The sequence below is a fragment of the Urtica dioica genome, chromosome 2 (genome assembly GCF_054948205.1).
Source record: "Urtica dioica subsp. dioica isolate 48M chromosome 2, U.dioica_male_clone48M_v1_H2, whole genome shotgun sequence".
NCBI lineage: Eukaryota > Viridiplantae > Streptophyta > Magnoliopsida > Rosales > Urticaceae > Urtica > Urtica dioica.
The window spans coordinates 51,375,572-51,389,483 of record NC_142757.1 but is presented as its reverse complement, the minus strand read 5'-3'; the positions used below and the strand labels follow the sequence as shown (position 1 = coordinate 51,389,483).

The following is a 13,912-nucleotide window of genomic DNA, read 5'->3' as shown; positions in this document are numbered from 1 at the left end:
AAACGACAACAGCAAAAAAAACGACACAACAAAGAAAAACGACAAAAAAAAAAACCGACAGACGATGAAAAACGACAAAAAACAAAAAACGACGAAAAACGACGACGAAACGAAAAAAATAGCTTTCATCGGCCGGAGACCTTCCGACAGCGACTTTTTCGCCGAAAATCGACGATTTTCGTCGACATTTGATTCCTTGATACAAAATATAGAATAAGAAATTAAAAGAAATTCACCACTGATAATGTTGTTGTTATATGTCATCGAAAAAATCTGGATTCGGATAACACCGCTGCACAAAACGAACATAAAAAAAAATGTACGATGAAATTATGCGACCACTATGTCCTGCAGACAAAGGGCAAAAATTGGCGCAAGTTTTTCCACTTTTATTTTTATTTTGTAAATCCGACGATCGTGGTAGAAAAAATTCCTAAATATTAATATTCAGCGACATAATCATTCGGCTAATGTTCTTCATATAGAATTGTAGCATTCTGCGCAAATGACTATGAAATTATGTCAGTAATTATGTCACGGATTTATCCTATCTATAATTAATTATAAAATTAAAAAAATATATTTCAAATATTCAATTATTAAGCAACTATGTTTATGCTAACCTGTCACCCGGACAACATTTCACCTAATAAATTATGCTTATCGTTCCATCTTTCTTATACGTAAACAAATTCTCAAATCAATACTTCACTTTCGGCATATTTGAAAGTCCACTTTTGCGATAATTTGTTGCTCCCTTAAAAATATTAAATAAATAAAATAAAAAGTCGGCAGTTAGTTAGTCGGTGAGATACCTGATCTCAAAACTCAAATAATACCTCTTTTTAAAATACAATTGATTAATTCAAACACTATGTGTGTCACGACCTGGGGACACGATAAAGTTGAAAAAGTGAAAAAGAAAATAATAATAATACTAATAATAATAGATATACTTCGGCTTCCAACACTATTTTAAAAATAGAACATTATTGATGAGAAACAATAAAATAATAAATAAAAACTTGGATCTAGTGTTACGAAGAACATAAATTGTATTCTCATCCCCGTTAACGGGCACAAAAAAAAAACCACCACTGAACTGAGATCAGGTCAGTTTTATTTATCCGCAGAAATAAACTTTCAATTTTTTGAAATCTAAGAGAATGAAACTTTTACTCCCTTTCGGTCAGAGTCAATTGGTTTGGTTATGAACACCAATGAAACGCGTATACAATAATTATGGGTTGACTTTTTTTCTTCTTCTTCATTTCGTTTCGTTTTCATATTTCTCACGTACGCTTATAAAAACAAGAGCTTATAGCATTCACTTATCTGCGAAATCAACATCTTTCAGCTTATTTTTTGTGGATTGACAGGTCTAATATCAAGGTTTTACTGAAACTATGCTCAAGTTATTGAGATGTTTTAGCTCAAATAATAAAGCTGTGGTTGCTAAATATAAAGGCTCCGACAGCCCCATCGTTCTTGCCTCAGAAACTGCATGTAAGTCAACGAATTTTTTTTTTTTCACGTAAGAATACGTTTGAGAAAATTCTCACATATTTCTCTTCTAATAATCTGTATATTTACAATTGTGCATAAATACCGGAATATTTTGTTTTCTCATTTTTACACATAAAAATGAAGAAACAAGTTGGGTTTAATTTGTTTTGAGCATAAACATCACCTTTTCGCCATCTTAAAATTGGATCAATCAATATATCTCGCAAAATTTTTTTTTTGTCATTTCATTTTAATAAACCTAAACATGTAGATTCTACAAATGATTTTGAAATGAAAAAAAAAATAAAAAAAATATTTAGTACTCTAAATATTTTCATATTGATTAGTAAGTTTAAAATTTAATCTAAAGATTATCTATTATTAAACTGAAGATAAATTGGTATGCTTAAAAATTAAATATAAAGAAAGACATCCTAAAAACATATTTTGAATTTCAGGTAAACTGTTTTTTTAAAAAAAAAATATAAAATAATTTAGGATGGGATTTTTTTTTCTCAGCAGATGGGTACGTAGATCTTAAACATGTCTTAAACTTTGTAATGTAAATTATTTTCTATTTTGAAAAAAAAAATCATTTTCGAAAAGTAAATTCGTAATGTTTGTGATATATTTCAAAAAGCATGGTTTGGAGACATATTTGGCTAAAACTCGTAACGTTTTTTCTATATTGATCTTTTGGGATTTTGAAAACTCTTGAAACATTTATGCCTTTATGTTTCAGTCACTATTAATGAAGTAGAAGCCTTGTATGATTTGTTCAAGAAGCTAAGTAGTTCAATTATCCACGATGGGCTTATCCGCAAGGTAATATTAAACATGATTCACTATGACTTTGCTGATAGATCATAGAACTATAGGATTCTTGTTTGTTATATATATATATATATATATATATATATATATATATATATATATATATATAGGGACGAAGCCATAATTTCACTTTAAGGGGGCTAATTTGTAAATTTTAAGGGTAAAAAATTGTAAAAATAAAATGAAAAATGGGTAAAAAGTGCAAAAAAAATAATTCAGGGGAGCTATAGCCCACCCTCACTTACTCTTGGCTTCGTGCCTATATATATATATATATATATATATATATATATATATATATATAAAGTGGAAATTACCCAAAACTCCTCCTTTTAAAAACTTTTTATGAGAATATCTCATTTCTAAATCTTATTCCATTTCTTTCATATTTATAAATTTTGCTTTGTTTCTTCTAATTATATTTGAATTATTTTATTTAAAATGTTAACATTTATATTTGATTTGTGTTTCATTTAAAATAACAAAAAAAGATTTTGATGCAATATTTGAAAATTTTAGATATTCAGAAAATTACCATCTTCAAACGAGTTATTTGATGGAACTTCCCCATAAACACGAAAGTTTGAGGCAGCCAGAAATTAATGTATATAGAATAGTCAATTATTAGATTTAAAAAAAAAATTATGTTTAAGGTTACAGTTTTATATGTTTATCACGTCATGAACTTATACAAATAAAGAAAACTCATAATGTCATTAGTAGTTTTCAAATGAAGAACGTAGTTTTGAAATTTTGATTAGTAAATTTATCCAATAAATACCCTTACATTTTGTTTTTTGCATTCATGATCTTAAAATATCATTTGACTAGGTAAATTTAACCTTATATTATTATTAATTAAATTTTTTTGGTAACCAGGAAGAATTTCAACTTGCCCTATTCCAAAACAGCAAAACGAAGAATCTTTTTGCAGACAGAGTACGTGGTTATAATAATTATTTTTGTTATGGGTGTAATTTTTTTGTTATAAATATATTATGAGCTGACTTAATATTGCCTATAAAAAGTATAATGTCAGTCACTAATACCTAATTAATTTATAGGTGTTTGATTTGTTCGACTACAATCGTAACGGTTTTATTGAGTTCGGCGACTTTGTTCGATTGCTAAGCATTTTCCATCCAGATGCTTCAGAAGCTGACAAAATCTCATGTATATATGACTTTTCTTATTTTAATTTAATTTTGTAAAAAAAAAAAACGAAGCTTATAGACATATTATTATTATTATCCAAGGCAATTAATTAATTATTACTTTTTTTCATTAATATTAAAAAAAATCACTGCAGTTGCATTTAAATTGTACGATCTTCGGCAGACTGGATTTATCGAGCGCGAAGAGGTTAGAATTTCTCTGCAAATATTGATCTAAATTTTTGCATAATTCTTACAAAGAAAATAAAAGTTCATATATTCTAGCACGAAACTTGGGAATTTTATTTCTAAATTTTGCATGAAAAGTTTATCTGCCGCGTGCACATACCTTAAAAACATATAACGCGTCCAATTTTTTCGAAAAAGATTCTTAATTACGTTGTCAGTCGAAAATAACATGGAAATGATCACCGCTGAGCTTGGGACCAGACTTGAGCTCTAATTACCACTGTCGGAGCTAACTAAAAACTACGGAGGCATATGCCAATGAACTTTTGAAAGTTAAAAATTTTATTCTAATTTTTTTCTTTATTAATTTTTACAATTTTAGCTTAAACTTCTATGGTTGTTTCACATATGCCCCCTAAAATAATTTTTTCTTATACACACTCTATACAATTTAGAATAATTTATCCCCCATCCAATGTGATTATTATATATAATTTTTTAAACTTTAATTACATTTTTTATTATCATTTTTACTATCGACCCTCCTGGTTTTTTTTTTCAAATTAATTAACCCCGCCCCCACTAAAGAACATACTCATATGTAAAGGTTATCAAACATTATACGAAGTCGTACACAATGATATTTTGTACTAATGTAATTCGAATTTGATACTAATTTTGAAATACTTAACACTATTTTTAAGATTAGTTAAATAAATAATACACTCTAGTGTACTTTAATATAATCTGCTTTGTATCATATTATGAAAAGGTGAAAGAGATGGTATTGGCGTTTGTGAACGAATCGGATCTGAGACTCGCGGACGATGTAATCGAATCAATTGTGGAGAAGGTAATTATTTAAGAGAATGCAATATTTTTTGAGTTAGACATGGCAACAAATTGACGTTAGAATTTTTTTTTTTTTTTTTTTTTTTTTTTTTTTTTGAAGTTTGATTTGATTTATTAATTTTTGTACTATAGACAATGCGAGAAGCGGATACAAAGGGTGATGGGAAAATTGACAAAGAAGAGTGGAACGAATTTGTGGCAAAGTCTCCAATTCTCATCAAGAACATGACTCTTCCGCATTTAAAGTCAGTCTTATCTCTTTTTCATAAATCAATTAACAATTCAGTTGAGATTTTTTTTTTCTTTTTTAAATACTAGCAATATAGGTCGGTGACAACTTTTTCCAATTAATTATATATTTAAGGGTCTAATATATATATATATAATCATATGACATATTGAATTTTTTCATTTTGTCAATTTTTTGTAATTTTTTAGTAAATAGTCACGAAATATTTTTACAAGTTCAAAATTGACATAAAAAAACCTATAAAATTTACAAAAATTAAAATGAAATACAAAGTCAAATTTGGGAATAAAAAACTATCCTAAAGATGTCAGATCGCTATTTTGATTATTTACTTCAAATTTACAAAATGTTGGTTTAACAAATCTCTTAGTTTAGGTGACTTAGTTGGTTACAAATTTGTATATTTAATTAAATATTATAAAACTAATTGATTTGTAGAATAGTTAAGGTTTATTTTTTTTATATTTTTTTTTACAAAATAGCTAATTTTTAAAGGGTGTTTTTTTTTTTTAACATTGTCTATTTTGACACTATCTATAAAGGTATTGGCAAGTATATACAAGATATTGAGCTCATATTTAAATTTATATGTTGTCAAAAAAGTAATTGACGCCAGGTGCTTGCTTTTTTTTTTTAAGATTTGTAACTAACTAGGCCACTTTAAACATGTGATTTTGGATCTAGCCTATGTTTGATAATTTTTAGAGATATAGCCAAATGGCTCATGTGGCAATAATTAAGGTCTGATTTGCCCTTATTTATTAACAAATTCGTCACTTTCTATCTCCTATTTTTTTTTTAAAATAATTTTTTTTTTGCATCAAAACTTCAAAAATTCGTATATTTCTCATACGAACTCGAAATTGAGTGATTTCATATCCTACAAATTCGTGGAATAGACCCATTGTGTTTGATGAAAAATTATGTTTAGTGCATCATATTTACGTTTCCATTTATTTTTTTGATAAATTTCAGTTATTTATTCCATATTTAAGGTAGTAACGTGATTTTTCTACATCTATGATATTAAACATGATTTTTCATCAAACATAGTGGATCTATTTTTAAAGATCTCGGCGTTACAAATTCGTAAGATTTGGAATCACTCAATTTCGAGTTCGTATGAGAAAAATACGAATTTTTGAAGTTTTGATGCAAAAAAAAATTATTTGAAAAAAAATATGAGAGAAAAAGTGACGAATTTTTTAATAAATAAGGACAAATCAGACCTTAATTATTGCCACATAAGTCATTTGGTTATATCCCTAAAAATTGTCAAACGTAGGCTAAAAACAAATTTCATAGTTTCATTTTGGCTATTTTGCTACACTGTTTTTTTTTTTTTTTTTAGCTAATATTTTACTAAATTTAGATCAATTATATCTATTCTACTGAGTTTAGACAAACACTCACTATTTTGCAAATGTCATAATTTTCAGTTCATTATTTAATTAGATTACCCGGCTTGCTATTGTTATTAAAAAAAAAAGGCTATTGTGAAAAAGTATTTTATTTAGAATGATTTTCATAAATAATGTTTTTGTAAAGAAAAAAAAAATTTACATATTAAAAGTCACAAATTTACATTCAGATTTACAGTATGTGTAGCTCTCTCTTTTATTCTTTATTTTCTCATAATAATCCTGTGGAAATTTGTCTCCACATCTGCAGGGACGTGACGATGACATTTCCAAGCTTCGTGATCAACACTGAAGTTATGGACTGAAATATTTCTATTTAGCAAGAAATATATGTTCAACTTAAAATGAGTCAACATAGACAAAAGTGAAAAAAATAAGGTCTTTTTTTAACCATTAAAAAAAAGAGCCTTGATTTTGTAAAAATACAAAATATAGGGATGGGGGCAAGCTCTTGCTCTAGAGTGTTTATATATTATATAAGTGAGTGATGTAATTGTGAATTAACCTATTCCTTTTTTTTTTTTTTTTTTTAATTTTTTATTTCTTAAACAATTCTTTGTAATTTGAATGTGGTTTGGTCTAAAGGTGTGCAAATAGTATGGTAGATCTAGTGTTTTTTTTTTCCTTCAAGAAAATGTCTGAATCTGACCAAGCTTGTTCAATGTCGAAAATAATTAAATATATTTAAATGCATTATATCGATGAAATCAGGGATCGGTGCAAAATCTTAGCGAATGAAAAAAGAACAAGATTCAAAATGATAATGTTTACAAATACGAATATGCATAAATTAGAGCTCGTTCCATTGACATACTTACAGGCAGAGCTAAAAGAAAAATTGAGAAGGACAAAATAAAAAAATTGTTAATTCTAGGACCAATTTTTTTTATTTCATCGTTATTTATCCGTTCGGACTATTCCCCTTCATTGCCACCCGTAAAAATAGAAGAGAAAATGGAATAAGGAAATAACATGATCTTTTTCTAAATGGAAGAAATGACACAAAATCTCTCACCATTCAGAATTATGGGAATATATATTTGAATCGAACCTACAACTACTAGCATGTTATGTCCTAAAAAACATAACAATACACAAAATAAAAAAGAACCAGATTCCAAAACCGAAATTGATATATAAGTCTCATCACTGGAATATGGAAATAATGATGATTTCGTATACACAAAATAATGCAACGCATATTGATAAATATATGCAGTAATTATTGTGCTCGTAAAGAAAAAAAAATCCAGAACAATAAATTTGGTGAATAACGCATTAGTTGTTAATATTCCGAGGAATATATATCTAGATATATAAGCATGAGATATCTTGACAGAACAATTCATACTGGTTGTCATTTTTAAATATAGTGTAGGCCGATAATTTTCTAAGCATATTCATTATATTGTTATCTACGTAAATTCATAATACGAGTTTGACATATTTTTATTTGTTTATTTTTAGTTAATTTTTTAGATTCAATGTGCTATAGTTTCAGTTATCTTGCCTTAACAAGATAACCTTTTTTTTTTTTTCTTTTCTCTTTTGAAAAGATCGTCCGGTTGAGCTTTTTTTCTTCTTCATAATCTCATGTTATATAATACATCATCAATTAAGCACAAATTATAAGTATGAAAGACTTCTACGTTTCATTTGTATGGATTGAATTATTGCTCTCCTCACATGAAGTTACCTCACAAGTCGGAGGTCTTTTTTTATAACTTTGAGTGTATTTTTGATGTTCAATTATCAATTATTAAGTCATCCATCTATAGATAGTGCTATAGCGTTGTTTTTTCTAATTATAAGGAAAAGCAACACTACTCCAACAACGACGACAAAAAAGACATCCAAAAATAATTCATCTAACTCGGGTCGGATCGACCAGAAAACGGATCAATTGCAATGTCAATAGGAACAACTCAGAACTAATCATCTCTCATTAAAGAATGATTGGTTATGAAGTGACCCTCGTTACTTAACAAGGTCCGTTTCAAAGCCGACCCTCCATTGTACAGGATTTCTAACTCGCCCCCGTAATTTTTTTTGTTATTGTAGTCCAACTACTCGCCCCCGTAATTTTTTTTGTTATTGTAGTCCAACTTAGCTTCTAGGAAAATGTAACATTATTTAGACTCAATACTCGATAAAATTACTCTCTTGAAATATTTTACTAGATTGCGTGCATGCATGCATTTTAATCCTTGTGCTCAACATTAATATTAAGTATTCTTAAACCATAAATTTCCGAACACTCAACCAGTTAAAAACCTAAAGCGTATTCCAAGGACCGAGTTTAGGTAACACTATCTCTTTCATGTGAGGTCTTTTCTTGTGTGAGAGTGTTGGTTAATCTCTAAAAATAATGGAATATATTGAAGTTAAAATGATTTATTTGTAATATGTGCATAATCAATTATACAGTACGTGTGAATGTATGAATAATACTAAAAAAAACAAAACTTAAAACCTACAACCTTATCAGTAAACAAACCCTAGCGAAAATTATTTTTATTTAGTTTACGTTAAGTTATTCTCTAATATAATTAACAAGTTGTTTGATAATTTAATTTGTTCAAATCATTGAGGCTTTAAATTAAAAAAAAATGTAACAAAAAACCATCAGTCTTTTTTTTTTTTTTTAATTTTTTTTTTTTAATACCACTAATATACAAATTGGACTATGATTAAGAAACTTTGTATGTTAAAACTCGAAAAATGTTCTCTTATTAAAAAATGGGTTCTCAATTATTTTAAATGATGAGAAGGTTACTTTAAATACACACAATTAAATTTCATGCGATTTTTTTTAAATAATGAAACTTTAAGCAAAGCTACTTTAAAGACTCTGCATTCAAGGAAACTTGTCAAAGAAAATAGACACAAGTTTTAAAAGTTAAATAAAACTCCAAATATTGTTTTCTTTTAATTTTCAAATTTACTGTATTTTTAGTCAACTCGAGTTTTTTTATACCACGTATTAGAAACGGGTCCTCTTCATTGGTAAGAATTTTGAATTGATACCAAATTCATTAAATTGTCAGTCGGAGATCACGAGTTATGCATTAAAAATGTCAGTGTAGATTTGTTTAAGAGAGAGAGAGAGACAATACATTTATTTAATTTATAAAAATTGTGGACGCCAACTTATGTATACACTCAAATTTTAACCAAACTAAAAGTTAAGGCTTCATGAAAAAAAAAAAAAAAAGGCTAGGCAAAATCATACAAATTCTAATTTGGCGGACAAAGTGCACCATTTAAAAATTGAGGACCATTCGTACAGAAAAGCTTTAGTTAAAACATAATTAAAACAACAATTAATTGATGCAACTAAACTATCAAAATATAGAAATTTGTTAAATAGTCAATTTTTTTTTTTTTAAATTTTAAGTAAATAACCATTATGATGATGTGACATTGTTTTGACGTTTTTAGCATATCATTTATGCCTTTGGAGCTTAATGATTATTTATAATTATTAACGAATATTTTACAACTACAAATGTTTTTTTGGTTTTGTTAATAAAATTTCAGTAACTATTTACTTAAAGTTTATCAAAAGTCGGTTATACGGCAAAACTTACGGCTATATAACTAGAGAGCTGTCATTATAGACCAGAGTTAGTGTACGATATCGAATAATAAGCTGTCTCTTGTTCCAAACGCATCAAAGAGAGGAATTAATAAAAGTCACACAATAGATGGGTTCTGTTTGCATGAAGCAGAAACGTAGATACGAAGACCCTGCAATTCTTGCTGCTCAAACCTGTTGTAAGCTTTATAATTTATTCTTATTATATCATTTCCTTTGTAACTTTGACAGGCTATATATGATTTCCATTGATCCTGTAATTATTTTGCAGTCAATGCACGCGAGATTAAGATTCTGTACGAGCTTTTTAAGAAGCTAAGCAGTTCCATAGTTGATGATGGGCTGATAAGCAAAGTGAGTTTGATATTTGTATTGTTATCACCAAAGCTTGCATATAGTTCTTTTTTTTTTTTTTTTTGGCTAAGTATTCCCTTTATTTTGAGCTTGTTTTTTCATTTCTTCTTCAGGAAGAGTTTCAGCTTGGCTTATTTGGCAACAGCAAAAGAAATAACTTTTTTGCGGACAGGGTGAGAGAGAACATTGTAACATGAATATCTTTATTTCTATCTATATCTTTTCAATTATTTTTTTTTCAAATAATCTGGTTAAATCTTTGCAGCAGATCTTTCAACTGTTTGATGCGAAACAACACGGGGTAATTGGGTCCGGAGAATTCATTAGGAGTCTCAGTGTGTTCCATCCAGAAGCGCCACAGGCTAGAAAAATCGAATGTATGAATGGAAAAAAAAATATTTCCAACATTCTATATAAAATCAGCATCATACTGAATTTTTCTGTATAATTAATTTAGGTGCATTTCAGTTGTACGACATAAGGAAAACCGGCTTCATAGAACGCGACAAGGTAGATTCTATCGAGGGCTTAAAGCCTTAAACTAATTGCTAATATTTTCTGATTTTTACTAACTGATAAAAAAAAAAGGTCAAGGAGATGATTTTGGCGCTTCTCGAAGAGTTGGACTTGATACTTCCTGATGAAATTATCGAAGCCATAATCATAAAGGTTTCGCTTGAAACACTGAGAATCATATTTAAATAAATAAGTAAATTCCTTTTATTTTTTTATTTATTTTCCCCTTCTTCTTTCTTCTTGTTTTGATTTACTATTTTCGTAGACATTCGAGGAAGCCGATTTCAACGGAGATGGGAAGATTGACATGGAAGAATGGAAGGTGTTTGTTGATCAAAATCCATCTTTACTGAAGTACATGACAATTCCATATTTGAAGTAACTAATAATCCTCGCTTCTGCTCTATGAATTCATATCAACCATTTTAGTTCGTTAAATGGTTTTTGTGTGTGTGTGTGTGTGTTTTGCAGGGACATCACGAGTGCGTTTCCAAGTTTTGTAGCGAGACCAGATACACAACAAGACAACTAGCCGAGCTTTTCATTGAACACTATGTAACAGTTTTTTTTTTTTTTTTTTTTTAACAAGCTGAGCTCTTTACCTTATTAGCTCGAGCGTCATTTTGTGACAAGCATGTCCCTGAGGTTCATGGGGTAACACATGTCGGTGTGTTGGCCGCTCCAAACGTTGTCGGCGAGGATCGAATTGACCGCATCGGTCGGATGAAACTGGTCCCACCAGATGTGGCTCGAAGCGTTGTTACAAGCCATCTCCGGCGAAAGACACATAACCCACCCTTTGTACCTCCCAAGCCCACAGCAAGCTTCATTTGTCACACTGAACCCTGAAAATAATCACAATCAATGAAACAAATAAACATACATTATTTATTATAAAAAATTGGCTACATAAGCCACCTAAACTATATGAATTGTAAATTAGCCAACATTTGGTAAATACTTTGTAAATAGCCAACTTGCATACGTGGCAACCTATTAACTACCTTTTTTTACATGTTTGACTGGGTTAAATAAGTCTTTTATTAATTTGTCAATAAGTTAACTTGGTTATTTACAAAAAATTAACCAAAAGTGGGTTATATCTCAATTCACTATAACCGTGTGGCTATATAACTTAATAACCCTTATTATTATTCTTATTATACACAGGCAACATAGACTCAAAATTTTCCTAGCTTGCTGCTATTCAAATCTTGATATTCGATTATACCAATTAGGAATACGTGAGAGGATTTCACTATGGCAAAAACTAGTTACGGTTCAAATGAGTAAAAAAAATGCCTAAGGGAAAGCAAAAAAAACCACCCCATCGGCTCAATCCCTCAAACCCGCAATTATGGACATTCGAACAATAACAACCCACCAAACTCCATCAATATCAAACTCAAATAACCACTTCGCTATGTCCAAAATCATCATAGTGTCGATTTTTATCAGCTTTTCGACAATTATATCGAAGTCGAGTAGTGTAGTTTGGTTTTTTTTTTTGGTTTTCTCACCGTAGCTCTGGTGGTTCTTGAGTATGTCCATGGAGCTTCCGAAGACATCGCAGAAAATGATGGTGGCGTGTCGGAGCTTTCTTCCGAGCTCCTCGATCATGTACCTCATTGCGAAGTTGAGCTCCATTATCATGTCGTTGATCTCATCGATGCACTCTCCGTTCTCGCTCCGATACTGCCACAGATAGTGCGGAGCACACCCGATCGGTGCCATTCCCATCACCACAATCTTCCTCACACTCAAGTTGTACAAGCTCTACACCCACACACGCAGAGAAAGAACTCAGTTACTGATAATGACTGTAGAGAAGGGTCTTTATCTTTTACCTTGATCTGTTGTCTGACTATGGTGGCCAAGAACTGGTTGAAAGTCCAAGGCAGGTACAGATTTCGAATGTCTGAGACATTACGGAGATAGTAATGGATGTAGTCGTTGATCCCGATCGAGATATAGAACACCGAGTTCGATATCAGATCTGCCGTCTCTTTCTCTCCCATGCTCAGCATGAACTTCTGATACGTGTCCGTGAATTGCTGAACTTGTTGCGTCAACGAAATTCTCTGACCCTATTATAGAAACAAGTATAGCCGATTAAAAGGTAGTCAAGACGAGAAAGTGAACTAAAGAAAAGGAAAGAAGAAAAAAAAAGTTATACTTTCTAAAAAAAAAAGTAAAAAAAAAAAGTTATACCAAATCTGAGCCACTAGTGAAAATAATTCCTGCACCAGCAGAGGCATAGTTGACTCCATGAATCATGTCCTCGATCTTCCCGGATTGGCCAAGATAGCTTGGAACAAAAGGAAGCCCGAGACGCAGCGCTGGTCCACGGATTCGAATCAACGAAAAACAAGATACAAAATATCAGGATTACATAAATAACAATTCAACTCATTTTTTTTAATATTAATTTTTCAAGACTTCTGTAATTCACTTCTTGTTAGGCTGCTGATAAAAATATAATCCAATAAATCTATAAATTTTAGTCTTTACCAGTTCTCCGACCTAAGAAACCCTAAAAAAAGACACTATCTTGAAACCCTAAATCTAGCGATCAAGTCGAATTAGCGAACAGAGACAAAACATCTTCAGCTCAAGAATCTAAATGAAAATCAAGAAAGCGAAGCGGAGATTCGTTCGTACCGAGGTAATCGACGGGAATTCTTCCGTTGGAGAAACGGCCGGTTGGCTGACCGGTGTCGAAGTCTCGTCCGTACGGAGGACGATCGGCGCGTGCGAGCGTGCCGAGGAAGTTGTTGGTTCCGCTATCGACGGAGGAGTCGCCGATCACGAACAGCGCTCGGGCCAGCGGCGACGATTGAGGTCGCGGCACCGTCTCGATTCCGACCGGCTGAGATCGCACTTCGATGAACCCTAGAAGATGAATAACAAGAAGAAGAAGAAGAAAAATGGTTCGAGTTTCCATTGAATTGTTGGCTCTCAAGCAGAGAGAGAGAGAGAGATCGAGTTTTGGCGGGTAAATGAATCACAAAGGTCGGTGAGTTTGTTTGATTGCTGAGCTAAGCTTCTTGATGGGCTCAAATTTTATTTTGAATCGGCCCAATTGAGTCCTTTGGTTAATGGGTTTTGGCGGGTAAATGAAGCCAAGTGTTCTAAAGTCCGATTTTTTTTTTTTTTTCCTTTTTTTTTTTTTTTTTTTTTTTTTTTTGGCTTAGAAAAGAAAATCCGACTTCTTGGAGTAGGATTTGAGTTTCTATAT

The 13,912-nt window shown here is 30.6% G+C and overlaps 3 protein-coding genes across 7 annotated transcripts; 2 read left to right on the top strand and 1 right to left on the bottom strand.

The window, feature by feature from the left end:
• The first annotated feature begins 1,343 nt into the window (after positions 1-1,343).
• LOC149405426 (calcineurin B-like protein 7) lies at positions 1,344-6,827 on the top strand. Of its 2 annotated transcripts, XM_089607166.1 has the most exons (8): positions 1,344-1,506; positions 2,249-2,331; positions 3,220-3,279; positions 3,405-3,513; positions 3,650-3,702; positions 4,456-4,536; positions 4,668-4,780; positions 6,457-6,825. In XM_089607166.1, the coding sequence occupies exons 1-8, from the start codon at positions 1,407-1,409 to the stop codon at positions 6,509-6,511; spliced, it is 654 nt and encodes a 217-aa protein (XP_089463292.1). In that variant the 5' UTR covers positions 1,344-1,406; the 3' UTR covers positions 6,512-6,825. The 2 variants fall into 2 exon arrangements, with proteins under 2 accessions (XP_089463292.1, XP_089463293.1); XM_089607167.1 differs by lacking the exon at positions 3,220-3,279 and having other exon boundaries at positions 6,457-6,827.
• A 3,014-nt stretch (positions 6,828-9,841) lies between these two features.
• On the top strand, positions 9,842-11,259 carry LOC149405425 (calcineurin B-like protein 7). 4 transcript variants are annotated; one of them, XM_089607171.1, is made up of 8 exons: positions 9,842-9,983; positions 10,076-10,158; positions 10,272-10,331; positions 10,424-10,535; positions 10,616-10,668; positions 10,747-10,827; positions 10,940-10,996; positions 11,146-11,259. In XM_089607171.1, exons 1-8 carry the CDS (start codon positions 9,914-9,916, stop codon positions 11,257-11,259), a joined length of 630 nt encoding a protein of 209 aa, XP_089463297.1. In that variant the 5' UTR covers positions 9,842-9,913. The 4 variants fall into 4 exon arrangements, with proteins under 4 accessions (XP_089463297.1, XP_089463296.1, XP_089463298.1 ...); XM_089607170.1 differs by having other exon boundaries at positions 10,427-10,535; positions 10,940-11,052; positions 11,146-11,243; XM_089607172.1 differs by having other exon boundaries at positions 10,940-11,028; positions 11,146-11,243.
• A 33-nt stretch (positions 11,260-11,292) lies between these two features.
• On the bottom strand, positions 11,293-13,652 carry LOC149405424 (SGNH hydrolase-type esterase superfamily protein). The gene is made up of 5 exons (XM_089607165.1): positions 13,336-13,652; positions 12,886-13,013; positions 12,522-12,761; positions 12,195-12,450; positions 11,293-11,519 (listed from the first exon to the last, which is right to left on the bottom strand). Exons 1-5 carry the CDS (start codon positions 13,616-13,618, stop codon positions 11,293-11,295), a joined length of 1,134 nt encoding a protein of 377 aa, XP_089463291.1. The 5' UTR covers positions 13,619-13,652.
• Between the last annotated feature and the right edge of the window lie 260 nt (positions 13,653-13,912).

Excerpts from the sequence above, each read along its gene's own strand:
- LOC149405426 (XM_089607166.1), top strand. The coding sequence starts at position 1,407 with ATGCTCAAGTTATTGAGATGTTTTAGCTCAAATAATAAAGCTGTGGTT. Across the intron at positions 3,703-4,455 it reads GATTTATCGAGCGCGAAGAG|GTGAAAGAGATGGTATTGGC; the intron begins GTTAGAATTTCT and ends TATTATGAAAAG. Across the intron at positions 4,781-6,456 it reads ATGACTCTTCCGCATTTAAA|GGACGTGACGATGACATTTC; the intron begins GTCAGTCTTATC and ends CCACATCTGCAG.
- LOC149405425 (XM_089607169.1), top strand. The coding sequence starts at position 9,914 with ATGGGTTCTGTTTGCATGAAGCAGAAACGTAGATACGAAGACCCTGCA. Across the intron at positions 10,669-10,746 it reads GCTTCATAGAACGCGACAAG|GTCAAGGAGATGATTTTGGC; the intron begins GTAGATTCTATC and ends TAAAAAAAAAAG. Across the intron at positions 10,828-10,939 it reads TCGAAGCCATAATCATAAAG|ACATTCGAGGAAGCCGATTT; the intron begins GTTTCGCTTGAA and ends CTATTTTCGTAG.
- LOC149405424 (XM_089607165.1), bottom strand. The coding sequence starts at position 13,618 with ATGGAAACTCGAACCATTTTTCTTCTTCTTCTTCTTGTTATTCATCTT. Across the intron at positions 12,762-12,885 it reads TCACTAGTGGCTCAGATTTG|GGTCAGAGAATTTCGTTGAC; the intron begins GTATAACTTTTT and ends TTTCTATAATAG. Across the intron at positions 12,451-12,521 it reads TAGTCAGACAACAGATCAAG|AGCTTGTACAACTTGAGTGT; the intron begins GTAAAAGATAAA and ends GTGTGGGTGTAG.